The following is a 21515-nucleotide window of genomic DNA, read 5'->3' as shown; positions in this document are numbered from 1 at the left end:
TTCAGAAGAACCAGAACAAAGGTATAATAGACCCATTCAGCAACTGGTAAGGAGAATTAGTTGATATTTAGAATCAGATTAAATATAGTAATTAAGAAGAAAAAAATGGTTGATGTAAAATCTATTTGAAAAGAAGCGTGTCAGCTAGTGGGTTAATGAAAATTCTTATTATAGAATTCTTATTACTAATGAACCATGCATTCCATCGTCAAAATTGTCAAATATAGAGGAACTGATAAAAAATTACTTCATGTACTGGATGTACATGGCAAATGATTCCATTGTGTACTGTCTCAATGTTGCTCCTATGTAGCAAGAACATTTTGTTTCATATAAACATGACACTTGCTGTGTCCATGAAAAATTCCTCAAAGTATCCTCCTGTCCTCTGTATTTATATAGCTTAGGATAATATAGTGTTACTTCAGTGTAAGATTAGATTGTTTTTAATCTTAAAATAACAGTAAGGGCGGATAAGGAAGGGCTTGGTAGAACTGGATGTTATTGAACCAGATAATGGACTTGTCTTGTGTAGCTTTTTCATCTGAGAGTGGCAATATCTGGAAACTTAAAACAATATATTCAATTTGCATTGACGTTTAGGAGAACTGAACTTTGAAGTTTTATTCTTTATCAGCTTCAAAACCAAAGTTCCCAACATGCTTTGCCAGTAGGGGTGTGTAGTCTGAAGAGACTGGAGGCACGCATGTCTAAGGAATTATAGGACCTATTGGAGAAGAAAGACATGTTATCAAAATGAAGAAAAAGCTTAGTCCAGAATTGACTAACTTTGAGGTGGATTTATCAAAACTGGTGTAAAGCAAAATGGCTTAGTCGCCCATAGAAACCAAAGTGCACCTATTTTTTTGCAAAGGAGCTCTGAAATATGTAAGGTGGAATCTGATTGGTTGCTGTCGGCAACTAAGCCAGTTTTCCTTTTCACCAGTTATGATAAGTCTTCCCCTAGTCATTGAAATAAAGATAACATGATACATTGAATGTAGGTGGGGACGGGAGCACACCACAGGAACCAGGACGAGTTCACCAAGGAAGTGGATTTGCTTGGCCATCCACGATTTTTTTCAGGTCTTGGACTACCTCTTTATATTTTTATTGAAAGGTAGCAAGGAATACATATATCCTCAACTCTGGCAAGAAGAATCATAGAAACAGCCATATTTATTGTCAACTTTGAAATAGCTCCTCAGAAACTGACCATCTACTGTCATTATGTCTATGAATTGTAATGTGACACTTTTACCAACAATCACCGATATCTCTATGCTGGTATACGTCACAGATTAGATCTAAATCACAGATAACTTGTCGACACCAAAAGAAAATAATACATCTTTAATAGGTAATCTAAATTAAAATGGGTGAAGAGCCAAAAACTATATTAAAAGACCCTTGTGATGCCTGATACCTCAAATCCCCTCAACAGTGGGCGTCCCCTTGCTAGTCATATGGAGAGAATGATCAAGCATCCAAGGACCATGGTCATAATGAACAAGGACCAATGCCTCAAAATCCCTGACATCGGAAGAGGCCTATATTCTTGTCCAAAAGTACACGATTAAGCCATGGAGGCTTAACCAAGGATAGTCCTCAAAATGCTGACACCCCGCCTGCTTAATGGCGTGCCTCCAACTATCCTATCAATGTGTGCTCAAGACTTAGAGCAACACACATTCAAAGTATAAGCCCCTATCTTAGCTGTAAACTGTGCCCTGTGTTACTGTGGCTTTAAGTATAAAGCTATAATATGGCTCAACGCGTTTCTGGATATTTTGTATCCTCATCAGGAGCCATATGCTTCACACCCATACATTGTTGCCACCTTGAATTAAACAGACAAACACGCACACGCGCACACCACCTCTCTTTGTGGTAGCGCATTCGGCACTACTATCAGGCATCACGAGGGTCTTTTAATATAGTTTTTGGGTCTGATAGGGGTCCGTTCACCCATTTTAATTTAGATTACCTAATAAAGATTTATTATTTTATTTTAGCGTCTACACGTTATCTGTGATTTTGACACTTTTGCCATCAGCTTCCTCAAAAGTGACAAGCAATATGGCTGCACCTGCTGTTGTCACTTTTGTATATATGGCCACCACAACTGAATACACAATTCCAGTATCTCTGTAACTAAATAAACACAATTATCAAACTTTCTTAATTTACTAATATGTGTAATTTTAGGTGGACTCTGCAGATGCCTATAGATAAATCCCACACGTATTGCTAAGTATGTGTAGAAATAAAAAAAAGTCCCCCTACAGCACACTCCATCCCATACAATAGCTTAGGGATGAAAAATATGACAACTCATCTAATACATTTTTACATTATAGATACTTTAAATTAACCCATTGTCTCATTATTATTTCTATACCAATTTGGATTACTCAGCACACAGGGAGTATTTGTTAAAGAAAACCCGCCATCCTTGACATGTCTCCTTAGGTAACTATGTGCATTCCTCATAAAAAAATTCTGGAGCATCTTTTTCTTAGGACTGAGTTGTGCTATGCCTCTGTTATTCTTCCTAGAAATAATTGAATGAATTGCCAGGTGGAAGTACCGTATGTTCCTTGTACACTCTGACACCATCCAAGCATTGCTGCAGTCTGACTGTGTAGGAACAGGCCTCTTTCACAAGTAGAATGGTGATGCTTAGTTGTCAATATATTCTTAAATATTCAGGAGGAATAACCGGCATCACAAAAAAAAAAAAAAAAAGCTCCATAATCAATATCTACTAAAACCGACATGTCAGGAGAGGTGACAGGTCCACTTATGTATTTCCAAAGCTTGATAATGTGTGGATCTAGGTATGAAACAATGGAAAACTGTATACGTTTTTGTAAATTTCTCTTTTTTTTCTTTATTCTACACTGATTCAATATACAACTCTTTCTTGTCGCACCTCTAATTTTCCCATACTAGCCCTGTTCGGCTCTGGCAGGAAGGCTCATGGAAACTCTCTGTTCTTGCTATTGCTAGTATAGGCGTGTGTTTTTTTCAGGCTCTAAATGAAAGGCATTCCTTATTTTAAGTGAATCATTAAAATAGTTTTTTTTTTGTAAATTGAATGTTCCAAAATATCTTTAGCATTGTGGGCTGAGCCAAGTCTGCAGAGCTAGGTTATATATAGATAGCCCACTGTGCATGTTTGGCATTTTTTCGGGTGATTACAGCTTAGCATGGCCTGCATTATGATTAAATGATACAAGTAGGAGAGTCATTCTGCTCAGCTTCACTCAGATTTCATGCAAGGAAACTAAGAGCTAATTTTATCTTAAACTCTTCCTGGAGTATTATTGTCTGCGAATGTAAAGCTATGGTGAATTCTCCCGGAGTCTGTTTTAGATGAAGTGCGATAGTTAGGCCATATGTCTAGGTATATAGAGACCAGAATGGAAAGTCTTAAATTATTTTACTGGAAAAATGGTTTGCTATATGTACAGTGATGGCTGCTGTAAAACCTTTCTCCTGGTATGTTGATGTGGCTGGCATGTTAGCTAAATCTCTGACAATCTCAGGACATATGAACATGATTCTCAAAATCTCAGCAAATTATCTGACGCAGAATTGCTATGTTCCACTACTGATCCGATGCTCCCATTTCTTACTTTGCTGGGAAGTACCAATCACGGTTGTGCCATATCAGTGCTTAGCTTTCTGCTTGTCCAAAATTGGCGGATAAACATAAGCCTGTACCATAGATGTCATGTTAATGGTATCTGGTTTCCATGTGAATACATAAATGCATATATTCGCATAGCCCTTGGGTGACAGAAGCACAGTGGGTCTTCTGCCTTGTTGAGCGTGCTTTCCAAGCTTACAACGGGCGTTCCCCCAAGTTTAATTGTCCCTGGCATCTGTCTAGCTCTGCTTGTATAATTACATAAGTGCATACTGTATACCTTATGTATTGGTTATCGCCTCCGTTATAGCTTTAGGCACGCTGGCACTTTTTTGTCATGTTCTTGTTAAATAATGATTCCTGGTTTATTATATAGTTGACATCCCCCCAGTTTATTGTGGAGCGCACACTGATTGCCATGTATATTGTCATGCACTCTGTGTGGCCATTCTGCAAATTATAGAACATATCCTCTTTTGCCTGTATTGCAGACAAAGGGTACTTTCACACTTGCGTTAGAGGATTCCAGCACGCAGTTCCGTTGCTGGAACTGCCTGCTGGATCTGGAAATCTATATGCAAATTGATAGCATTTGTTTCCGGATGCGGGTCCGTCTGACAAATGCATTAAAATACCGGAAAAGTCTTTCAGGTGTCATCCAGAAAAACGGATCCTGTATTTATTTTTTTCACATTTTTAAAGGTCTACGCATGCGCAGACCGTGAAATCGGATCCGGTTTTCCGGAACACTTGGTACCGGATCCGGCATTAATACATTTCAATGGAAATTAATGCCGAAAACGGCATTCCACAAGTTTTCTGGAATTTTGGCCGGAGAAAATGCTGCAGCATGCTGTGGTATTTTCTCCGGCCAAATACCGTAAGAGGGACTGAACTATAGACATCCTGATGCATACTGAACAGAATGCTTTCCATTCAGAATGCATGGGGATAAAACTGATGCGTTTTTTCCTGGTATTGAGCCCCTAGGACGGAACTCAATACCGGAAAACTTTAACGCTAGTGTGAAAGTACCCTAAGAATAGCTCCTTCTACTGATGGGAAATGCACACTGAAGGTATATGTATTTTGCAGATCCATCTTTTGCAGATCACAATGTGGACACGGCATTGTGCATGAAGCCTTAGATAAATGATAATTGCACTCCTTCCTCATGTATGTAAACACATTCATGCCACCATGAATGTATTAAACTGGAGCGTGCCTATGTAGCACTGTGTAATCTGTGTGGCATCTGCATTTCATTGAGAAGCTATGCGTTATGCCTAATTAGACTCTAGATTTCTGTGTCAGATGTGTCTAGCAGTTGAAGATAGAAAGAGCTCCAAGTGAAAGAAATGTTAATTATTTTGGCATTAGGAGTTGTAAAATGTAGCGCTCTTGGCAGTCTGAGTATATTCTGCCACAAGCCAGTGAATATACCCAGTAAGTGTTATTCCAGAAATGCCTTATATTCTGTATATGCAGCCTCCACCTCATGACATTTGACAAGAAGATGGAATTCTGATTTGATAAGATGGATGCGGAATCTAGGTGATGGATAAAAAGGCATCTGTTCCTAGCTAAGTCTTGTAGACATAGGGTGCACACTTTTCATATCATGCATCTGGATAGGAAAAGAAAACTTGTAATCCATTGATTGAAAAAAGAACAATACCAAGCAGCATTTACAAAGGATAGGAAACGTATAATATTAACCTAAGTCATGCATTCTTTGTTTCTGCTGACACGTTGGATATGTGTAGGTTCTTTTATACAGTTACCTAGACTTGCACTTTATTGGCGTCTGCATTAAATAGTTTACCATTGTTCAATTGAAGATTTTACTGTGTGTAATAAAAGGTGTTCTGTGTGCTGAGCAGAGTCTAGGGATTTATGTGTTCCCCAGACATGACGGTTCAAGCATTGCACGCAACCAGGCTAAGAATGTTGTGTCTTGTAATCCTCTGATTCTAATAGACGATGGAATTTTACAATGGAATTTTAGCAGGAGAGAGCAAAATAGGGACCATATGTGATATGTAGCTTGAAAGCAGGTAGAGAACTGAAATGGCTAGACAGGTCCTGACTCTTACGGTACCTGCCTGCTGTGTCTTTCAGCATTCCTCAAAATTACAAATACCCAAACATGTACCTTTTTCCTGTAAACTTCATCCGCCAACATCTAGAATTTAATATTTTCCCAAATTCATTTTAGAGGCAGACATACACAAGACGATTTTGTGACTTTTTCCATTAATACCATCATACAATTATGCTTTCTTTTGCTAATAATCAAAAATACTATAATATAACTCTTTAATAAAATAGAGATTAAGACTCCTGGACTCCACTGAATTGCTTTAATTGTTGTATTTTATAAGCAAGCGGATTTCCAGTTCAAAAATATAAAAAGTTTTCGGCATTTAGCCTTCTTCAGAACTCTGGATGAGCCGCACTAGATAAAGGAAATGCAAGAGGAGTAAAAAGGGGTAAAAATCCTGCAGCCTTTGGCAATTGGAATAGAGGAACCAAAAGTGGTCCTGTTATGCTGGGCTCTGTGGCCCTGTTCCGCGCTCTGTTTAAACTGGGCAACTGCCCTATGGGAATGGCAGAACCATGCACTTGAATGGGTCCGCAATCTGGATGGTCGGTGAGGAACAGAGGCGTGGAAGCACCACGGAGTGCTTCCATGGGGTTTCTGTCCTTGCCTTCGCAATGCAAAAAAGAAGTACATGCACTACTTTTTTGTGGCGCAGACCTTCAGATGCGGATTGCGGACCCCATTCAAGTGAAGCTGCAGCACAGGCCCATGCGGCACACGTTCGTGTGCATGAGGCCTTATTCACAGAGCTGTAATACCAGGCACAACCTATGAATCAGAATGGCAACATCTCTGTGAAAGGAAAGACCTTTTGCTATTGTTGTAGATCTGTTAAACTCAATATTTGTTATATTAGAAGAAGTTAAATTTTTGGAATTTGTTGAAGTGAATGCCGAGCTTGAAGTTAATATTAGACCATCTGTTGTTATTGGATTTACAAAGAGATTCTGTTAGCCAGATTACAAATATGTTTTTGCCAATTCAGAGGTGAGAAGATTTCTGTAGAAGAAATGTGTTTTTTTAACTAATGGAAATCCCCTTTTCATTCTTTAGGACAAGCTAAGTATCTCCATATTGGAGAAGAAATAGATGGGGTTGATATGAGAGCAGAAGTTGGGCTTCTCAGTAGGAATATTGTCATATTTGGAGAAATGGAAGATAGTTGTTACAACAGCGCTGTGTGTAAATTCTTTGACTTTGATACTTTTGGAGGCCATGTTAAGGTATGTGATTAATAAACTCTTCATACTTATATGGTGGAAGATAAGATAGTATGTGTGAAAATAAGCAGAGCATTTTAAAAATGATACACAATTGTGGTCTAGTATAACTCTTGCATTGTAAATAATGTGTATTAAGGCTCATGTTGTTGATTTCAGATTGCCCAAGGCTTCAGGGCAGTTCACTTGGAAGGCATAGAACTGAAACACATGGGACAACAATCAATGGGACATTACCCCGTTCACTTCCACACGGCTGGTGATGTGGATGAAAAAGGAGGTTATAACCCTCCCACTTATGTGAAAGATCTCTCCATACATCATGCATTTTCTCGCTGTGTTACTGTTCATGGCACCAATGGTTTGCTGGTAGGTATCTTCAGTCCATCAAAGCTCAGCAAACAAGAAAAAGTGTTAAAGGGACACTTCCATCAAAACGTTTTATCACATATTAACAACCTTTATGTAAAAATATAGGTGGATGGTTTTCTAGATATCATTTTTTGAAGTCACTCTATGAATTCTACTCCCTGTTTTGGATCATTAACTTCCTTCTTTGTTTGGACTGTTAGTAGGGCAGACAGTCTCACTTAAGTTTTTCAGTCAGACCATCTCTGTGTCTCAATCAGAACATCACTTATTACACAATGCAAATGCTCTTCTGTGGGCATTTTCAACCAGTCCTATCAAGAGATCACTAGCACTGTCATACTGTTATACCAATTCTACACTGACTATTATCATCAGGACTATCCTTTACATAACATCTTCCCTTCATAGCAGCAGTAAACTGACAGTAGATTGCCTATCTATAAAGGAGGCCTTATGTTTTGTGTTTACTGCTAATCTATCACTGGGGTCAGCGAAAGGTAAAATTTATATTTTTGTTGATTTTCCATATGGCTCGCATATGTCTGGCCCTCCAGTCTTTTTCCCCTCCTGCAAAATAAAAATGCACAGGGATGCTGAGGAGTAGACAGATCCCATAGTTTTTTTGTACGGTCGTGCAATATTTATCTGTCCAACTATGGGCACCAAACAAGTACACCAAGTGCACAACTTTTGTCATCATTTATGACTATACTATTACTATTTGCAACTGACTATACACAACTGATATACAGGTGAAACGCGAAAAATTTGAATATTGTGCAAAGTTCATTTATTTCAGTAATGCAACTTAAAAGGTGAAACTAACATATGAGACTCATTACATGCAAAGCGAGATATTTCAGGCCTTTATTTGTTATAATCTGGATGATTATGGTTTACAGCTTATGAAACCCCAAAGTCACAATCTCAGGTCCCCTTTGCTCAGGGGGTATGGATTAATTAGCTGACTAGAGTGTGACACTTTGAGCCTAGCATATTGAACCTTTTCACAAAATTCTAATTTTAAGCTGCATTAATGCAATTCCTTTTAAGTTTTATTACTGAAATAAATAAACTTTTGCACGATATTATTTTTCAAGTTTCACCTGTATGTAAACCCTAACTGAATACTTAAGATGAAGAGTCTGCTATTTGATTGACTTGTTTCAGACTTGCACGGTTACGTGTTTTTGACCTTAGAACAATAATTGTACATTAATCAATTTGAGTTGCACGTTCATTGAAAATATATGGTAGGAGCACCTGCTGAGGTGCATTATAAGTTGGGGTTCTTTAATTTTTTTAAAAAATCATAACTATCATACATAGCCTTGTAAATACACTCATTGACAAACAAGCACCAAAAAGGAGATTTTGGAATCAAATTTAAAATTTATGGGGGAGATTTATCAAAACTGTGTAAAGGAAAACTGGCTTAATTGCTGCAGAGGAGCTTCGGGAAGAGGAGATCCGATTGGTTGCTATGGGAAGCCACTTTTCCTTTACACAAGTCTTGGTAAATCTCCCCCTATATGTGTGAATTTAATGATACATGTAAGGAATTACAACATTAGAGAGAAAGGATATGAAAGGAAAACTGTACAATTGAAAGGAGGCTCTAGTACCTTGTTGGGCCTCCTCTAGCCTGGATACAAAATGACAGTTTAGCATGAAGACATACAGGTTCGGTATGGTATCCTGCGGGATATCTGTCCACATATGTTGCAGCTGGTCCTGTTGATCCTGTACACTTGTAGGTTGCAGATCCCAGCAGGTTTCATAAATGCTCAATTGGCAATAAATCATGTGATTGGGCAGGCCGAGGAAGATTTTACTCTGTGGGTGGACGAGCGTTGTCCTGCTGAAAAATGCCAGTTGGGAGCCCTGCCATGATATTGACATTTCTATCTGAGTGCGGTATTTGTTTTGTCAATGAGTGTATTATAATATATCATTACTCTTCTTGTCTAGGTAAAGGACGTTGTGGGCTATGACACTCTAGGACACTGTTTTTTCACGGAAGATGGTCCAGAGGAACGCAATACATTTGACCACTGTCTAGGTGTTCTGGTCAAATCTGGGACCCTACTGCCTTCTGACAGAGATAATAAAATGTGCAAGACTATAACCGAAGGAGCTTATCCAGGATATGTGGCAAAACCCAGGCAGGACTGCAAGTAAGTATGCAGAACCTGGTTAGATGCAACTAGTCTTATCGTCACTGTTATTTGAGCTATTGCTCAGACTTGTCATATATTAAAAGTCAGCGAAAATAATTGACTGTTTCAGATAACTTGCTAGAAAAATGGTTTTATACCCATAGGTGGTGTATTTGCTGCAATTCTACGCCATAAATCTGCAGCAAATTGCAGTACAAAACATATGAATGGGGTTTTGAAACTCCATCCAAACGTAGTGTAAAAGACACATGCTGCAGATTTTTGCGTTTGCACCATGCTCATTATGATCCAGAAATGCCACAGATTTTTACAGCGGATTTCTACCCTCTGTTGTGTAGGGGTGGAATCCACAGTGAATCTATAGCACAATGTGCATGCATTATTATATATTAGAATTATGATTAATAATGAAAAACAGTTTTGTTAATAACGACCATATATTAGCCTTTTACGGTGCCTGGACGCAGTGCAGATTTGTGTGCAGAAAATCTGCAAGAAATCTGTGCGGTTTTTGGATACGGATTTGATACCTTTTTGCCGCAGATCTCACTCTTCCATTGAAAAGGGTGAAATCTGGACAAAAAACATACAACAACAAACATGCTGCAGATTTCAAAATCCACGCAGCAGGTCAGTTTCAGCACCTAAAAAATAGTCAGGGCACTGAATCTCCTTAAAGAGTCCGGTCCTGTATGGAGACTTACTGGAAGTACACCATGGTATGGTGACTTATTTGCAATGCTCCATAGGAAACAAATATACAAAGAGATATCTCCCAAGAAAGAGAATAATCTTAGTGTACCTTATCCACTATCTTACACGTATGGTGTAACAATATTTGATTTTATAGCTACAATTTATATTTTATCCTCTTTTTAACTATTTCTTAGATATTACCACTTGTAGAGCCGTTTTTCACTTCACGTTTTTTCTTACGGCATAAGTAAGACACTTATTTTCCACCTCTTGTGTTTTCTGTTTGCCTTCAGTGCTGTTTCCACCTTCTGGATCGCCAATCCCAATAACAACCTCATCAACTGCTCAGCAGCTGGCTCAGAAGTAAGTATAACTTTAAGACTCCTAGCCTAGCCTAATCATACAACAGAAGCAAAGTCCGTCATAAATTAGAGGTCCATCTGGAATAGTTTAGTTGTTACCTTGCATTTGGAGTCCGCTACAATCTCCCGCTGAATGTGGCTCACTGAAGCATGCTAAATAATTAGAGGCTCTGTTAACCTTCCTAATTTTCACCTTGATGTTCTGGCCAGGACAGCTCTGCTTTATGACCATTGAGGAGATATAAATGGTTTACATAGCTCTACGGGACATAAAAGCATGAAATAGCTCCAGCACCATAATCCACAAGTACTTTGTATAAAATCCATACCAGTGGAGAATCCTAGCAGAAAGTCTTCTAATGTTTTATTACAGATTTCATATAATCATATCCTTCAGTTAAAAAACAGAAGTAATAATGATATATTTTACATTACTTGACATTATGATTTTGTTTCCAGGAAACTGGATTTTGGTTCATATTTCATCACATACCTACTGGTCCTTCTGAGGGATTGTATGCACCTGGAAAATCTGAACTCACTCCCTTAGGAAAGTTCCACAATAATCGTGCACACTCCAACTACAGGGTGAGTCTAACATTGCAAGGAAAGATCAAGTGGCACAGTGTTGTCATCTAAATATACTGCCCTGTGTAATAGCAGCATATTACAGGGACAGGTCCTTTGCCTATTAACCGAAACGCCACAGAAATGTATAAAATAGTTATTAGTCTACTGTATTCATGAAGAAAGCACTCCCGCACCTTCCAAAGGGATGGACAGGCTGCTATGTATCATTAAATACACAGCAGCCTGTCAGTCACCATTGTGAGGTGCAGGAAGGGGCAGAGAGAAGTGCCGGGCGCCTCTTGTACACAGTGGAATCTGGAGTCTATGCTTTAGGGTCCATTCACACGTCCGTATGTGTTTTTTCTAGATCCTCAAAACACGGACACCGGCAATGTGCGTTCCGCATTTTGCGGACTGCACATCACTGGCAATCTCATAGAAAATGCCTTTTATTGTCCACAATTGCGGACAAAGAATAGGTCATGTTCTATTTTTTTGTGGAACGGAAGTGTGGATCTGCAAATGCGGATGCGGACAGCACATTTCGGCCCCATTGAAAATGAATGGGTCCACACCTGTTCCGCAAAATTGCGGAATGGATGCCGACCCATTTTGCGGACATATGAATGGACCCTTATTGTGTGACCACACCTATTAGCCAAATAGGACAATATTTGCATGCCATTTTGACTAATAGAAGAAGAAACTGTCTCTGTAATATTCTTAGAAGGCACAGTTTTAGAAGACACCTCCACTTTAAATCAGTTTTGTGTCACAAAACATAAATATACATATATATATTAACACTTTCTCTGCTTCTCCTTACTGCTGGTGATATCTCTCCAAATCCAGGACCCCCTCAGCAAATCCCCACTATCACCTCCATGTCCCACTACAAATCTCCTTCTACAAATTTCTACAACCCCTTAAACCTAATTACTATTCCTCTGACCCCTGCCCCTTTGGTTCCTCTTGCAGGAGCATTATGGAACGCGTGCTCCGTCTGTAACAAACTTTCGTACATTCATGAACTGTTCATCTCTCAAAACCTTTCCTTTCTGGGTCTCACAGAAACATGGCTGACACCCTCAGACACCACCTCCCCTGCTGCACTCTCTTATAGTGGATTTCAATTCACTCACACCCCCCCGCCCCGGCTGCAAACATGGTGGAGGAGTTGGTCTTCTCCTATTAGACACCTGCTCCTACAGCCCAACTCCACTGCCACCCTCCATTACGCTCACCTCATTTGAAGTACACTCTGTTCGCATCTACTCTCCCTCCAACCTTCAAGTAGCAGTCATTTACCGCCCTCCAGGCCCAGCCACCATCTTTCTTGACCACTTTAACACCTGGCTACTACACTTTCTTTCTGCCGACATCCCCACTATCATCATGAGTGACTTCAACATCCCTATTGACACATGCCACTCGGCCGCCTCTAAACTCCTGTCGCTCTCTTCCTTCTTCGGCTTATCACAGTGGTCTTCAGCTCCCACCCACAGAGATGGTCACACTCTGGATCTGATCTTTTCCCGCCTCTGCTCCCTATCTAACCTTTCTAATTTGCCTCTCCCCCTATCCGACCACAAGCTACTCACCTTCTCTTCATTGGTCTCTTCTGCAGCTACCCCAGTCCACACACTAGCACACCCCCGCAGGAACCTCAAAAATCTTGACTTTTGCTTGCTTTCTGACTCTCTTCTCCCACTCTCTACCATCTGTTGCCTCCAAGACCCAGAAGCTGCTACCACCCTATATAACACCACATTAAGTACAGCTCTGGACACTGTTGCCCCCCTTACACACAACAAAATCCGGAAAATCAACAGACAACCCTGGCACACCAACCTGACCAAAAAACTCAGACAAGCTTTCAGGGCTGCTGAGCGGCGATGGAAGAAATCCCATTCTAAAGATCATTTCACCGCATACAAGCAATCCCTCCTCATATTCAAATCCTCACTCGCTGATGCAAAACAGGCTTACTTCTCATCTCTCATATCTTCCTTGTCACACAGCCCTAAACAACTTTTTAGCACTTTTAATTCCCTTCTCCGTCCCCCAGCGCCCCCACCCTCTCCTCTCTTCTCAGCTGAGGACTTTGCCAAATATTTCAAACAAAAGATAGTCCACATCAGAGAAAGCTTTACTACACAGTCCCCACAGACCCTCTACACAACTGCTCGGTCCTCTTCTCCCAAAACCCACTTCTCTACCATTACAGAAGGAAAACTCTCCACTCTACTCTCCAAATCTCATCTGACCACCTGTGCACTTGACCCAATCCCATCCCACCTCATCCTTAACCTCACCGCAGTGTTTATCCCAGCCCTAACTCATCTCTTCAACCTATCACTAAACTCTGGTGTCTTCCCCTCTGCTTTTAAACATGCTACCATTACACCCATCCTCAAAAAGCCTTCACTTGACCCATCTTCCTTGTCCAGTTATCGCTCCCCATATCACTTCTTCCGTATGCCTCAAAGCTACTTGAACAACATGTCCATTCAGAACTGTCCTCCCACCTCTCCTCCTGCTCCCTCTTCGACCGCTTACAATCTGGCTTCCGACCCCACCACTCGACCGAGACTGCCCTTACCAAAGTCACCAATGACCTACTCACAGCCAAAACCAAGAAACAATACTCTGTCCTCCTTCTCCTTGACCTGTCCTCTGCCTTCGACACTGTTGACCACTCCCTTCTGTTGCAAACTCTCTCATCTCTTGGCATCACTGACCTGGCCCTCTCCTGGATCACATCATACCTCACAGACCGGACGTTTAGCGTCTCCCACTCCCGCACCACCTCCTCGTCTCATTCCTTTTCTGTTGGTGTCCCGCAAGGCTCTGTCCTAGGACCCCTGCTCTTCTCTATCTACACTTTTGGCCTGGGACAGCTCATAGAGTCCTATGGCTTTCAGTATCACTCCTACGCTGACGACACACAAATCTACCTCTCTGGTCCAGACATCACCACCTTACTATCTAGAATCCCACAATGTCTATCTTCTATATCATCCTTCTTCGCCTCTCGCTTTCTTAAACTTAACATGGATAAGACAGAATTCATAATCTTTCCCCCATCTTGTTCAACCCCCCCAACAGACCTATCTATCAGGATCAATGGTTGCACACTCTCCCCAGTCAACAAAGCCCGCTGCCTTGGAGTGATCTTGGATTCTGCCCTTTCCTTCCGACCGCACATCCAAGCCCTTTCCACCACCTGCCGTCTCCAACTCAAAAACATCTCCCGCATCCGCGCTTTTCTTAACTTTGAATCTGCGAAAATACTTATACATGCCCTCATTATCTCCCGCCTAGACTACTGCAACATTCTCCTCTGTGGCCTTCCATCTAGCACTCTCACACCCCTCCAATCTATCCTCAACTCTACTGCCCGACTAATCCACCTCTCACCCTATTATTCCTCTGCCTCTCCCCTTTGCCAATCCCTTCAATGGCTCCCCATTGCCCAACGAATTCACTTCAAAGTACTTACAAATACATACAAGGCCGTCCATAACCTCTCCCCTCCCTACATCTCTGAGCTAATTTCCCGATACACCCCCACACGCACTCTCCGATCCTCACAAGACCTCCTTCTCTCTTCTCCTCTTATTGCCTCTTCCCACAACCGACTCCAGGATTTCTCCCGTGCATCCCCCATACTCTGGAACTCGCTACCCCAACATATCAGACTCTCACCTACAGTGGAATCCTTCAAAAGAAACCTGAAAACCCACCTCTTCAGACAAGCCTACAACCAATGACCCTGCTGCCTCTATACCGCCATGACCAACTTAACCCGCACCTACTGTGTCCTTCTCCCATACCATGTAGATTGTAAGCCCTCACGGGCAGGGCCCTCTCTCCTTCTGTACCAGTTTGTAACTCATTTTGTTTATGATTAGTGCAATTGTCTGTATTATGTATGTGCACCGCTTATCATATGTACAGCGCTATGGAATGAATGGCGCTTTAATAATAAATAATAATAATAATAATATATATACACTGTTTAATTAGAATTTACAACAAATCATTAACATGGAATGATGAATGTACCACTATATAAATGATATAACATTAACACTGGCTGACCTTTGAGATGCGCATAAGTCAGCTACGATGATGGTGCCCGCATTGCCAAGAAATCTGCTGTCTGATAATATTCAAATGAACCCCTGGGAGCAAAGAGGGTGGTGCTTTTGCACCTCATTGCTCCCAGAGGCTCTGCTCACTGCTCTTCATGCTGCACCCCCATCGTTAAGACTGACATGGAACATGTTCACACCTTGCTGGCACGCATTCAGCACATGCACAGTAAAGGGATGGAGAATGATGGGCAATATTCATCCCTTTACTGCGCATATGCAGAACACATTCTGAAGAGAATATCATTCTGCCTGGCCTGTCAGTCTTAGCTGTGGGGGTGCAGCACGAAGGACAGCGAGGAGACCCTCTCGGAGCACTTAGGTGCAACAGCAACATTTTTTATTGCATCTAGGGGCTGATTTGCATATTATAAAACAACAGTTTTCTTGGCAATGGGTGCACTGAGGAATATAAAGCCAACACCATGGCCTTAATCTGACTTGCGCAAATCTCAAAGGTCAGTATTATTTCTAAAGTGCAGATGCTTGACTGTAAATAGTTTTCCATGACCTTAGCACCTCTCACATCTCTCATTTGTACATCTAGGCTGGAATGATCATTGATAATGGTGTCAAAACCACTGAAGCCACAGCCAAGGATAAGAGACCAATTTTTACACTGATTGGATCACGGTAATTGCTTGTTCTAATTTATTCCATACTAAATATAAGTGGCATTTTTATTACATCCCAATTAATTTTTATTACATCCCAATTAATGATATCCGCTTTGAGGAAAGATTCCTGTTCTTATGTTTATTAAAATATGTATTATACACAAAATTCCAAATGACACTATAACTTCAAAGCATGGTGAAAGATGCTGACAGATTCCCTTTAAAACCTCTAGATTAACAGCCTCTAGAGGTATCTGGCAGCGAATGGGGGCGTCGGGAGACATAGTTGACAGCTGAAGGAGCCGACAGTTAATATAGTGCAATCCAATTTAAATAATAAATAATAAATCTTCTTATTTAAGATACTCTACTTATCTTTAAAAAGTATAAATAAAGCCAGCTTCACTCTAAAGGTCTCTTTACCAGTGGTTTAAAATGTTTGCTAGGACCTGATGGACATTTCCATCATAAAACCCTTGCAACCCATGGGTAGGAATTCCATCCGAGTAGACTGTGGAGGATCATTAGTATACAGCGAGCAATAGGATGAATAAAATGGTTGTATAAGTAGCTACGAGCAGAATTTACATTTACTGATCCAACCAGCGCTAGTACGATCTAAATACAATGAACTGTCTGTGTATTTCTAAGCAATTATCCTTTATTCTGATGGTTCTGAAATGAACACATTATTGCAGTAATCATCCAGTGTAAAGGCCCCAAACATAGGTCATATTTACTGAAATCTTATGTGAATGGGGGGACTTGTTGAGGGAAAGAAGGATCTGGCAAGTTAAATTTTAATGCCTGATCCTTTTGTTCTGATAGAAGATTAACAGCCTCTAGAGGTATCTGGCAGTGGATGGAGGAGTCGGGGGGAATAGTTGACAGCTGAAGGAGCCGACAGTTCGGTCAAAAGTTATCTCACGTGTGGCTGACTTAACTGGAGCTTAGGAAAAACTAAACGTTACAAATGTTCGTCCGACAGCTTTATGAATGTATAGCTGTCTACATTGTGCACGCTAATTCGACGCAGACATATAGTTAGGACGTATCAAACAAATCTTATAATACTATTAAGTTGGCTGTAATGTATATTTGCTACTCACTACTACTTTATTATTATATATGTATGTGTCTTTTATCTGTTATCTAAATGTATGCCTCATGGAATGAAGGAAATTCCATAAAGGCCAAAAAGTAGTCCTTTCAAATCCAGTACTTGCACGATATCATTATAATAATCAAAAACCTCGTCTGGATTCTTGCTTTGCAATAAAACAATAAAGTGGTTTATTAAAATGCATGCAGCACCCAGTTGTTAATATCCCCAGGCTCTGAAGTCTGTTTTTTGTATCTTCAATGGTTGAACAGGTATGGGCCGCATCAGGATGCTGATCCTTTCAAGCCAAGAGTACCTGCAATAATCCAGCATTTTATTGCTTACAAGAACCAGGACCATGGAGCTTGGCTGCGGGGAGGAGACGTTTGGCTGGATGGCTGCCAGTAAGTTCACAATTTTTACAGCCTGCAATGTCAAGCTTCTTGTTTATTGTATGAGTATTTCAGATAAGCTGATACAGTAACCCTTGGCAGATGGTATTTTTAATAAAATAAAGAATGTGACATAAACCAGAAGCAAATTTTAGATTTTATTGTTTCATCTATAATGGGTTAACAGTGAGAAATGCATAAAACCGCGGGTGTTTTCAATGTAGGTGTTTGTTCTTTTTATGAGTGAGCTATCAGGATGTAAATGGTCTCTGGCAGCCATGAAATTCAAGATGTACCAAATATTGTGGAGTGAGAATGAAATAATTGTCATTGTTTGGCGTAAGTGCAAACATGCAAAATCCAGATGCCATGTATTTCTCCTCGGTGGACCAGTCCTCTTTGCATCTAGTCCATTTGCAGGCCGTCTCCTATCATCCAAAGCAACCTGAAAACCCACCTCATCAGAAAACCTTACAACCTACAACACCTGGCCATCACTATACTTACAGGCGTAACTATCAGGGTAGCAGGCATATCAACTGCTATGGGGCCCAACAATTAAGGTGGTGGTGGGGGGGAATTTAGACTCAGACATAAGATGCAATTAGTGATGACTGGTCAATGACACAGGGTGGAAAACATGTATTGTGGCCCCATTCTAAGTTGTATCATGGTGCCCCATAGTTACCCCTGCTATATGCCTTTCTTGCATTAATCACGTGCTGAGATATGTGTGTGTTCTACCTCATTTTTTTCTATTTGCTGTGATGTCACACTGTACATGGTGACCTCTATTGTGTCCACGTTCTGTAACTGTGAGCTTTATACTTGTCATATGACATTATTGTGTGCATTTCACCATGGACGTGACTGTGTGCATTATGTCTGTGCACTACTAGGGAGACTAAACTAATCACAAGTTTATTTTGAACTTTCTGCCGAAGTCTGTCATGGTGGAGAGCGGCTACATTACAGCTTTTACTATGGTTACATGTTATGCCCTTGACTATACTACAGTAATAGCAGCTTCTGCCCTGACTGTAAAAGTGGATTTACACGTACAAATAATCGTCTAGCTTATCGGGAACCACCATTCCTGCGAATGCTCGCTCCCGATAGTCTGGCCATCAGCCACCAATCAGCTGATGAACGAGCTAAACCCTCATTCATCGGGGATCCTGTCGTTCATGCAGGTACCACCGATTATGGCTTCTGGGCAGCAGATCGTGTGGTCTAAGCAGCAATCTGCTGCCCAGAAACAATGATTCTGTATGGGGACAAGGGATTGCAATAGTGACCACTCGTCCTCATACTGTGGAGGTGATCGCTGCATGTAGATGCAACAGCCTCCTTCACTGATAGACCAGCCGACTGTCAAGAAGGAACGCTTCCTTCCCAAAAATCGGCTGTTCCATGTAAACCTGCCTTAAGTCTCCGTCCACTTCACTTTTAGATTACAGTGCAAGACCCTCTAACCTTTTGTACCAATTACTAAGATAAAAAGTCCTCCAGGACTGCCATAAAGTCCCTATTTGACCATACTTTAGAGCAGAATAACATGCATAGTAATAAAAAAGTGGAAAAATAAACTACTTTTTCCCGTATAACTAAAATAATAAAAGTAAATTACTATTATAAATAGTACAATTGCATAATACTCTTTGTCTTGCAAAAATTAAGCAGTTCTGTCAGGTCCTCCAGAGCTATAGACCCTCCAATTTGGTTAATACTGTAGGTGGGGAGTTGGGGGTATATTTGCTTAATCAGGAGCCTCGCTGTAGGGGGCAACTGGGGTATGTGCTACAAGCTACTTGGGCCACCGTATTTAGATAAAGGTTGAGGGCGGTGAATAACTTTTTCCCTTTGCCCCCGGGGGAAAGAAAGCCTAGCTAGCTGGATTAATGTCTTCATCAGACTACAGTATCTATTTGGCTTCTACCTGAGAAACGTGACTGGATCTACTCCCTTTCCCTCTGGAATGTTTTTACATATTGTACATGTACATATCTAAGCTAAATCTTATAACTAAATAGACAACAGTCTCATCTGCTTTCCAGAGGACTGGCATTCACTTGTAAATTTGATAAAGGATTGGTATTTCATTAAACTTAATACTAAAATGTGATGATAATGATTAACAGGAAAAAACACACAAATCCCATAAAATTTGAGGCAGTGTGAAGGATGTGGTAGCCTTTCAGTTCTGCCATATCTATTATATACTGAAAAGCATAGTATAGTATATCTAGTACAATATATCTATAAACTTTTTTTTTTTTTTTTCTTCAGGTTTTCTGACAATGGAATTGGTTTAACCCTGGCCAGGTAGTTATTAGTTAACTTTTATTATTTAACAGTGCTTTCTGGTTTTATGTAAATTTTGTTTATTTAATGTACTATAAAACGCTATGCAAATTTCTCATTTACTTTGCGCTTCAATTTTTCACCATTTTGAAGATCACAGCTTACTGTCAGTGATTGGAAGTATTCTTTTTTGCATACAGACAATAACAACTTAACATAGGGACATGGCTTGTTAAGTGTAACACATTCTTTCTTGTATCAAAATGAAGCCAGCTATACACGTTCATCAATTTTTTTCTGCCAGTTAAAACCATATAGCGGCACACCTCTTTTTTTCTAATCTGTTTTTATATTCTGATTGGGGATTTATTTATTCTGTTTTCTGAACATGATTATGCGGCGGCCATATTGCCTGGGCTTTTCTTAACAGCATTTTCACAGCATTAAAAAATTCCTTCATGGCAGCCCCATGGGCCATATAGGCCATAGACACAACAGCCGAGGGGAGCTCATTGACTTCTATGGTAGAGTTCTCTAGACATGCTCTGTGACCTGTGTAGGGCTCATTGTACAAGGAAAGAATAGATAAGCTCTGACCATCACCTATTGTGAATGGTGGATCCTGTCTTATCTAGATACAGAGGTGCTATCTGTCATTCTGAACCTACCTATAATGATAGTAAGATAACTGCAATAAAGTAATCTGTACAGACCTCAGGCCTATTTTTAGGCCTAGTGGCAAGTGTGAAAAATGCAGGATTTTATGTTTAAATATAAATATTGACATGGGAAATTAAAAAGAAGATAATCAAAAATTCTTTAAAAAATGTGTTGAACAGAAAAATATGATTTAAACAATAGTTCATTTTCTGGTGACAGATTCTCTTTAAGTCAGATGGACTTGATAAGGATAGGTTTCAGCTTCTGAATGTAAGCATAAACACAGACGGAGGTGCACCTAGCCTTTCTGCTGCCTGAGGGGAAAACTGAAATGGCACCCCTCCCTCCCCAATGCCAATTTCTTAGCCTAACCCCTTCCCTTCAGCCCATGGCCCTTCGGCTGCCCCTCTCGGCTGCCCCTCTCTTGCCCCTACCTGGTGCTGCCTGGCCTCATTGATGGTGCACCCCTGAACACAGAGCACACAGAAATCTAGACAATAGTGAGGAATGCAAGCACAATATATCATTTGCATTATGCAGTGATTAAGATGTATGTACATAAAACACAAACACCTCTTCAAATGCTTCTCAACTTCTAAATGCTGTCTCTTAATGTAATATGTTGTTTATGCAGTGGAGGGACCTTTCCAGATGATGATGGATCCAAGCAAGAAGTCAAAAACAGCATATTTGTTGGAGAAAGTAACAATGTGGGAACGGAAATGGCAGACAACCTTGTTTGGGGTCCTGGAGGATTTGATCACAATGGGAGGACGCTACCAAGAGGAGTGTATGTACTAAAATATTTACTCATTTTGTACTATTCTCTTTATGTTATAATCTGGGCTTTGGAGCTGTATTAACCTTTATTGCCTTGTCTACCTTTAGGAACTTTCCAGTCCGTGGCATACAGATCTATGATGGACCAATCAATGTGGAAAACTGTACTTTTCGCAAATATGTTTCCCTAGATGGACGTCACACCAGTGCAATTGGATTCCGTCTTAATAACTCCTGGCAAAGCTGTCCAAACAACAATGTGACCAAAATTACATTTGAAGATGTGCCGGTGAGTTATTCTAAAAAGCTAAAATAATAAAATAGGATCAGGGGTATTCAGCAGA

General features: G+C 40.4%; 1 protein-coding gene across 5 annotated transcripts in view; it reads left to right on the top strand.

Moving 5' to 3' along the window:
• Positions 1-21515, top strand: part of LOC122927572 (cell migration inducing hyaluronidase 1) — a 121213-nt gene that overhangs the window by 82633 nt on the left and 17065 nt on the right. For all 5 annotated transcript variants that reach the window (XM_044279522.1, XM_044279521.1, XM_044279520.1 and 2 more), the window contains 10 exons: positions 6813-6982; positions 7139-7348; positions 9323-9528; positions 10521-10590; positions 11049-11177; positions 15864-15949; positions 17308-17439; positions 19717-19752; positions 21026-21181; positions 21280-21460. In XM_044279522.1, the coding sequence (XP_044135457.1) occupies positions 6813-6982; positions 7139-7348; positions 9323-9528; positions 10521-10590; positions 11049-11177; positions 15864-15949; positions 17308-17439; positions 19717-19752; positions 21026-21181; positions 21280-21460 (1376 nt within the window). The remainder of the gene's footprint in view (positions 1-6812; positions 6983-7138; positions 7349-9322; positions 9529-10520; positions 10591-11048; positions 11178-15863; positions 15950-17307; positions 17440-19716; positions 19753-21025; positions 21182-21279; positions 21461-21515) is intronic.

This window comes from Bufo gargarizans, chromosome 2 (assembly GCF_014858855.1).
Source record: "Bufo gargarizans isolate SCDJY-AF-19 chromosome 2, ASM1485885v1, whole genome shotgun sequence".
NCBI lineage: Eukaryota > Metazoa > Chordata > Amphibia > Anura > Bufonidae > Bufo > Bufo gargarizans.
Note: the sequence above shows the minus strand (reverse complement) of the source record. Positions and strands in the feature narration are given on the sequence as shown.